The 8,954-nt window shown below is 40.8% G+C and overlaps 1 protein-coding gene across 1 annotated transcript in view; it reads left to right on the top strand.

Moving 5' to 3' along the window:
- The window catches only part of LOC119428537 (anoctamin-1), a 65,350-nt gene extending 59,894 nt beyond the window's left edge, over positions 1-5,456 (top strand). Inside the window, exons 18-20 of the mRNA XM_037696220.1 lie at positions 4,230-4,341; positions 5,331-5,388; positions 5,439-5,456. Coding sequence (XP_037552148.1) covers positions 4,230-4,341; positions 5,331-5,388; positions 5,439-5,456 — 188 coding nt within the window. The remainder of the gene's footprint in view (positions 1-4,229; positions 4,342-5,330; positions 5,389-5,438) is intronic.
- Positions 5,457-8,954: the final 3,498 nt, after the last annotated feature.

The raw sequence follows: 8,954 nt of genomic DNA, 5'->3' as shown, positions 1-8,954 counted from the left end.
ATGCTATACTATACTATACTATGCTATACTATACTATACTATGCTATGCTATGCTATGCTATGCTATACTATACTATACTATACTATACTATACTATACTATACTATACTATACTATGCTATACTATGCTATACTATTCTATTCTATACTATTCTATACTATACGAATCTATAATATGATATGTGCAGTCTTTTTGTTTCTTTACTACCTGCAAAATAGAAAGGAATGGTTTAATATTTTTTGGAAATGCACACTATTTGCTAAGGGTTGTGCAAAAATACAAATACCAATTTAAATATATTTGATAAGGATCCACTGGAATGCAGAAAAAATATTAACCTCCTAAGACCCGAACTCTTGCATATGTGGATGCCAGGTCCTAGGAGGTTAAGGCTCAGAAGCTAGTAGAGGTTTTATTTGTGTCAAAAATACAATTGCAAAAGTTCCATCCATTTATTTTCATTCTTTTTTCCATAATTTAGTTGCGGAAGCAACAGGTCCAAGAGGGAAACCCCTTCCTTAGCAAGACTCAGAATGAAAATGGGATCTGTCGGTGGGTTCTGAGTGTCTCAGGGTCTCCTTGCTGTATGTGATGAAAATCTCCAGAAGGAGGCACGGGAGAATCCTGATCAAGTGCCAGAACCTCCTCAGCTGACTTTCTTTGTTGTACAAAAGCAGCAGCTTTTTTCTGAACCTCTCTTAAATCCCCAAGCTTTTAAGGTTCAGCCCAGATACCCTCTGACGGAATCTCATTTTATCTATCTGTGATTTTCTTCTCTCTGTCAGAGTCTCCTGATTGTAGGTGACTGTAGACCAGAAAATAGAGAATGTCCCCTTTGACTTCTTCCACATCGCCAGTGCCGAAGCCGTAATCTGTCTGCCCATCTCACACGCCTTACAATCATTCTTGAATATGACATCAAGATACTAAACTCCTCCACTTAAGAGACACACCCCAACCCAGAGAGAGCATTTCATCATTTTTCCGTCATGAACCATAGCCTCAGGTTTTGAGGAGATGACTTTCATCTCAACTTTTTTGTTCAGTTCCAAAACACCAAGTGCACACTGAAGGTGATGGCCATCATCTACAAAAAGTAAAGATGAAACCCTAAGGATCTCAAAACAGACACCCTCCCCTTGGAATATGACTGTACCTCAAGTTCCTTACCATGACTACTTACAGTCAGTGATAAGGAGCAGCCCTTGAGGAGTCCAACCTGCATCATAAATTAGCTTCATTTATTTATTTATTTTTGCCAAGGATGCAACTACAGCTCTTAGTTTGGCCATACAGGGACCAAATAGCATCCAAAAGTGACTTTTGCAGCACACCTTATAAAATCTATCTGGTGGCATAGTTGTGACCTTCTATGAGTCCTTCAAGCACACATGGGCTGGACAACCAAAATTGGATATCCTCTTAGTAACTCAAAAATAATTATATATGGTTCACTTCTTCAGCCCTGTGATGGACTTGCGACCCATCCAGGGTGTACCCCGCCCCTCGCACAGTGATTGCTGGACATGGGCACCAGCGACCCACGTGACCCAAAATGGAATAAGCGAGTAAAGATAATGGATGGATGGATGGATGGTTCACTTCTTCATTGTCTGGACAAAAGCCTATCTGCTTTTCCTGCATTCTTGCTGTAGCAGTTGGTTAAAGTCAAACAACCTTGTGCATAGTTTGGGAGGTTGAGCAGTGTGATTGCTTGATAGTTGCAGTATAGCCTTTAACTACAAGGAAACTACCACCTTTTTAAAAAAATTGGGACCTTCTCCTCTGTTTACCACCCTGTACCAATTCGTGACACTGAATGGCCTGGAAGCTATTTTGAATCTTCCCTTGAGTTTATAGATAATGTTTTCTTGGTGGTCTCAAGTCAACTAAATTCAAGAGATTCCCAAACCAATCCTTCAATGGCACACAACAACCCAAGTCTGAGACATCGGATTCAGACGAGAAAGGCCTTTCAGACACATTTCTCCAGGTGTCTCCATCATTACCCACTTGAAGTCTCTTAGGAGAACAATGAAAACACAAAACAATCTCATTTCCAGGACACCATCCAGAGACTTCAAAAGTTGTTTGTATAATCTGAACTATATAACTGTGCTATGTAATCACATAGGTTCCTGGACAACTCTGGAGTATAAGGGAGTACAGCCCTTCTTCAGGAGTTTGGTTCCAGAACTATCCATCCATCCATCCATTTTCTTTACCCGCTTATTCCATTTTGGGTCACGGGGGTCGCTGGCGCCCATGTCCAGCAATCACTGTGCGAGGGGCGGGGTACACCCTGGACGGGTCGCAAGTCCATCACAGGGCCACATAGAGACAAACGAGACAAACAACCATTCACTCTCTCACTCACACCTAGGGACAATTTAGAGTTACCAATCAGCCTAACATGCATGTTTTTGGTCTGTGGGAGGAAACCGGAGTACCCGGAGAAAACCCACGCATGCACGGAGAGAACATGCAAACTCCACCCAGAAAGGCCCCTGGACCGGGGTTTGAACCAGGGACCTGCTCGCTGAGAGGCAGCAGCTCTACCAGTTGCGCCACCGTGCTGCCGTTCCAGAACTAATGTGTGTGATGTTAGGACCAACTACTGTAAAATTGATATTGGTCAAACCCACACACCAGCTAAGGCTCCTTTATTATCAGTGAACCACATCTTAAAAGCCAGTTTACATCACTGGATCAATTTTTTGTAGACCCCCATCCTGACTACTCAACTCACACCCAATTTCATTTTTTCCTTCAAGTGGTGGACCCATGTAGTAAATGTGGGCTAAGCCTTGGTACCAGGTGGCCACTAGCAACCACTATTCCCATTCACCTCACTCATAAAGCCCTGGGTAGGTTCCTTAGTTTACCTTTTCTAAGTGAAGTGGTTCCCCTCTTCTGCTGATGTTCTATCAAGGTGTTTGACTCTCATTTAGTTTAATTGCACCAGAGACCAGTTTTCCCTTTAGCAGAGACTGAAGTCCCCAGTAAGATTGGGGTACTCACACCCCTCCATCATACTGAGATGGCTATTTGCTTGAAGAACTGTCCAATTTGCACTCAACTTTATGCTGACATTGTAGGATATTTTTATACATTTCTACCATACCAAGTATAGGTTCTGTTTTACTCTTTATGGTACGCTAACCCTGTTCTGTCTGTCTTATGCTGAGTTTCATTCATCTTAGAAGTCAGAACTTGAATCTGGGAGTGACATTAGACCCAATCTTAATGCATTCAAGTTGCAAGTTGGAAAACCAGTAGGATTTGCTAATGGTTGTGCTTAGAGAGCAGGTTAAATACTGCTAGCAGTACAAGTTGATAATGGATTTCTCTGCATTCTGTACATTCATCATGTAGCAACATGTTCACAAGTGGTGAATAGACAGTAATATGTGTGGCTGGATAACTGATTTACAACTACTGATCCCTAACAAAAGTGAAAGTAAAGTTATTCCTGCAGCTGTCACAGCTTTTCATGCACAATTGGATTTTGAGGTCAGAGCTGGTTAGGAATCTCAGAGTTTTTGAGTTTTTAAGGGATGTTGCAGTTATTTTTTCTGAAGTCGGAGCATAAAAATCAGATTTCTGAATAAAAATGGAATACAGTTTTGCAAATTAGCTGTCAGAAGTGACTTCTCTATTATATTTCATTTACCCAACAGCCACCAAGTAGTACTGTAAACTACCGAACTAGTGGTCTTCTAACATTCCTACTCAAGATTTCATCTGTTATCAGCAATAACAGGGGCAATCAATAAAAAAATCAAATTTGATTTGAAAGTAATTACATTATGCATGTCAAAGGAACATTAAAGAAACATTAATATAGGCACACAAAAAAAGAAAAGAAAGCACACACATACATACACAAGTGTTCTAATTTTTACCACGTAATCATTTGCGTGCCATTTTCTGTATGTGTTGGGAAAAAAACTTTCTACTTTTTGCTGGATAATCTGATAAAACTTTGATGTATTCATGCACCAACTGTCCCATCAGTCATCCCAGAAGGTTTCACCAACATTTACAGGGGCTGGTATGGATGGATAAAGCAGAAATGAGAAAAGTTTTAGTGTCCTCACTTAGTCCCAGCTCACTGAATGTTATAAAACTATGATACATAATAAATGCATTAACTTGTATTTTATTCTGCAGCACTCTCAAACATCATTAAAGCAACACTTATATTTTCACATCAATTATTTTTCAGAGATTCCTAAAACAGAAACCAACTTTGAAGAACGCCTCATCCTGAAAGCCTTCTTACTCAAGTTTATGAATGCCTACGCGCCTATCTTTTATGTTGCTTTCTTCAAGGGACGGTAAGACTTGCATCCAGGAACATTTTATGAAGTGGGAACTATACATGCTATAGTTGTTAGTAGCTAAGATAAAATAAGATAATTTCAGCTGTATGAATATTTGTTTTTGTTTTCAAACAGGATTATTGATATTTATTGTTTCTACCGTACTTGCCGCCAAAAAGTTGCACCGTCGTATAAGTCGCATCAGTCGCATCAGTCCAAATATGTCTAATAAATTGGAAAAAACATAAATACGTCGCTTCGCCATATACGTTGCATCTATTATGCGTCACCGCTGACAACCCCAAAATGTGGGCTGGTGTTGTGCCAAAAATCAATTGGCTGCCAAATGGTGGCCACGGGAGCATGCACAGGAGGACTTTAACAAGAATTTAACATGAATAACACTTAAAAAAACAATTATTTGTTTGCTCGAAGTTATAGCAGAAGTGTGTCTCAGTTGAACTTTTCCTTAATAAATGCACGTTAATGGTCAAATCAGCTGCATTTCTGACTTGATGTTTACTCCAGGAGTTCCGGAGCGAGACGAAGGTGGTTTTGTATGGCAAGCCACATGTCTCATTAATAGCCACTTTTACCTATTAATGAGACACTTGCTTTGCCATATTAGTCGATCGCCCTCTAGTGGCTGAAGATGGTAGTGTTCAATATTTTCCATGTCAAAATGAATGAAATAGTCAGATCTCAGCCAAAAATTGGTTTATAAATACGGGGGGAAAAAGATAAATATGGAAGTCGCAGGCATGCTAATTTATGTAAAAAACTGCGACTTATACAGCGAAAAGTACGGTAATGGAGTAAATGTTCATTTTGTGTTAGAAAGAGCCCAAAATAAAAATATCTAATTATCTGCTGAATGACAGCTGATTAACTTTTGGAGGTACTTCAGTGCAACATGGCAGCCACAGACAGCTGATCTAAAAAAAAAAACACAAATGTGAAAATTATGTTTTAAAAAGTTTTAGTTTTGGTTGTGTTTATTTCAGGTTTGCAGGTCGACCTGGCAATTACGTGTATGTCTTTAATAATTATCGCATGGAAGAGGTTTGTTTGTTTTTTTTATCTTCAGTTTCTGCCTCTTTTTTAATGATTAGCCAAAATATCTAAAGTGATCCTGAATGCAGGAGTGGTTTCAGTGTATTTGTTTTTGCTTTTTCCTTAGTGTGCTCCAGGAGGCTGCCTCATCGAGTTGTGCATTCAGCTCAGCATCATCATGCTGGGGAAGCAGCTAATCCAGAACAACATCTTTGAGATTGGCATACCGTAAGTTGAATTGTCTTTTTGATATTCAAAAATCTAGAAAAACAGCCAACAGAAAATGGGATCCATCTAAACCTTCATCCATTTTCTTCATCTACTTTGCCTCTCGTGGTCACAGTTAGCCTAACATGCATGGTTTTAGTCTGTGAAACCGGAGTACCCAAAGAAAGCCCACGCATGCACATAAAGAACATGCAAACGCCACCTGCAAGGCCCCAGGCTGGGAAACCATCCTGCAACCTTCTTTCTAAGAGGCAACAGTTCTAACCACTGTGCCACATACAGGTTTCACCCAGATGGCGACAATCAAAAAATGGTAATTTTTTTATTGTAGGGACATAACAGCTTTAACCCATCAACATACTTTGTAAATATGATGGACAGAACATTTTAACATACATGGACTTAAACTGTAGCCAGCCTATATGGAGGCTTGTATAAAGTTTTGGCTTCAACTTCCTCATTATGTTCCTGTGTCTAGTTACTAATAATAATATATCAGTGCTTAGCACTTGTAGGATTCTTTTCACATGTTTCTATGTCTGGGCAGTGGTACTCCAATATGTCTAATAATAGTTTGGTTTTTACAAGCCATCACCCCTGGTCAGAGGTCAGGTCAGCTTAAGGCCACAGGCAGCATTGTTACTGTTGCTTTCAAGACAAGTTAACCCCCTGACCCATGTGATTGGTCACATCAAGGTTCTTTCTTGAGGGAACAGCAATTTGTGACACATACAACCATCATTTACTGATAACCTTGAAAAATTGTCACACCTGGGTGGCAACAGTGAAACTTCAGTCACATTCTTTGGGTCAATGTGAGAGCTGCACGCAGGTTAAAGTGCGACCATAAAAGCCTTCTTTTTTTCTAAATGTAGAAAACACTTTTTTTTTCTTTTTTTTTTTGCACAAAGGATCAGATTTTACTTGTGCAGTATGATGTGAGTGAGCTGTGACGCTAACATAGCAAGCTGTTCATACCAAAAACCAAGACAAGCTACATTCAGTTTAATCCTCCTAAACAAAAGATCCAATCATGACTACACTGTAGGGATGGCTATGGAAGCCATTTTCTCAAGATATGGCTCTCTTCATATTGGATAATGACCATGCTATGCTCCACACCACCTATCAGAATGTGCTTGGATTGTTGCAAATTTGGAAATACTGCACTGGCGTATAGGAAATCATATTTCTATGTGGCTCAGTTGGTAGAGCTGCTACCTCTCAGCGTGAAGTTTGCTGGATTGACTCTTGACTGGGGGGCCATTTTGGGTGGAGTTGGCATGTTCTTTTACATGCATGTCTGGGTTTTCTCTGAGTACTCCAGTTTCCTCCCACAGACCAAAAACATGCATGTTAGGCTGATTGGTAACTCTAAATTGTTCCTAGACATGAGAGAGTGAATGGTTGTTTGTCTCGTTTGTCTCTACGTGTTCCTGTGATGGACTGGAGACCTGTCCATGGTGTCCCCCGCCTCTTGCACAGTGATGGCTGGACATGGGCACCAGTGACCACTGTGACCCAAAAAGGAAGAAGCGGGTAAAGATAATGGATGGATGGACATTTCCATGTTGCTTGTCCTTGTAAAATATTATTTTTCCTTTTATCTTCTATGTTCCTGAGTTGCTCTATTACAACCTCACAATGGTTTTTACCCCAGCACTGGCCACAACAGAAACTGTTGCCATGGGTATCACAATCTGCACTAGGTATTGTCCATGACAATGCTGCATGAGGCCAGTGTGGCCAGTCGTGAGGACCAATCCACGTTGGTACATGTAGACCATTTTTCATGAATAAGCGACCACCATGCACATGATGTCTCCGCTCAGGCCCATGATACTCTGCTGCTTCAATGATAAACCACCATACATGTTTTACTCGAGTTTTATAATCAATAAAAACCACCACTGACACTTTATTCTATGTATTCTAGAGCTCATTGTGTTTTGTTACCCAGCTGCTTACCTTGGTTCCTATTTTGATGCATTTTTGTGGCTGTGTGACAGCGCCTCTTACAGGTGTGTCCCAGTTACTACAACGTCTTGGGTTATTTTTGGTATTTCCATATGGATGAAAACATTTCTAGAACAAGTGCTGTCAATACGAGATTTTTTTTAGACAAACAAAAGAAGGACACGTCTTCATCCAGGCTAAGCTAATAGCTAGCTAAATAAAGGTCCATTGCCAGGCATGGACAACTCTTTCCTGGAAAGCATATTGGAGTAAATAAACACTATGTACATGGTTGTACTTTAAACCTAATTTTTAAGAAAGCCTTTTTAAGCTCGAGAAACGTTGAACAAGAGGTCCTTGTATAGCTAGCTTAGAAATATGCCCTTTTCTCTATACTGGTTTCTGTGACTGATGTCAGGGCTAAGGGCACTAACTACTGGTAACTATTTGATGGAGCAACAAATGAAGAAACAGCAAAAATTGTGTCATAGCTTTAAATATGATGTTAGCAATAGCAGCAGGTTCCCAGGAGCTGTAGTTTCCACAGAGCACAGATCTTGGAGGTGTAGTCTCCAGATCACCAGAGGCGGGTGGTGCTGGGCCTACACATCCTCCGAGAGAGGATTCACGTCTGTGGAAAGTTCACTGGGACGTCATTCAGAGCTCCCACACTTAAAGAGCAAAACAAACGGCTACAGCCTATAGTGGGTCATAGAAAGCAAAATGTCTTTAAAAAGTAGGGTCTGAAAAGTTCTGAGACAGTTTCCTTCATACATAGTCAATTCCATCTGCTGAAATACTTCTCTCTTTTTTTGCTGTTGTGTTAATAATGAGTGAACAGTCTGCTCTGACACGTGTTTATAACTTGCTACCAGCATGTTTGCCACTGCCTTGGGGTTCAGTTGTAAATAGGGTATAAATGATGAGCAGCTCATCCCTCCTGCTGGATCCATGGGGGTGCAGAGGTCCTAAACTATCACCACAGAGATGGAGGGTCTTGCTCTAGTTTTCTTGATCACAGATTTGTTTGATTTCTTCTGAGGCATGTGAATCATCCATCCATCAACTTTTACCCGCTTCTTCCTTTTTGGGTTGAGGGCATCACCAGTGCCCATGTCCAGCCATCACAATGCGAGAGGTGGGGGACACCCTGGACAGGTCTCCAGTCTATCACAGGGACACATAGAGATAAATGAGACAAACCATTCACTCTCTCACTCATACCTAGGGACAATTTAGAGTTACCAATCAGCCTAACATGCATGTTTTTGGTTTGTGGGAGGAAACCAGAGTACCCAGAGAAAACCCATGCATACATTGAGAGAACATGCAAACGCCACCCAGAAAGGCCACAGCTGGGATTTGAGCCGGGTCGACCTGCTCGCTGAGAG

This window comes from Nematolebias whitei, chromosome 22 (genome assembly GCF_014905685.2).
Source record: "Nematolebias whitei isolate Nwh7 chromosome 22, NemWhi1, whole genome shotgun sequence".
NCBI classification, from domain to species: domain Eukaryota; kingdom Metazoa; phylum Chordata; class Actinopteri; order Cyprinodontiformes; family Rivulidae; genus Nematolebias; species Nematolebias whitei.
This window is presented reverse-complemented; position numbering and strand designations above follow the sequence as displayed.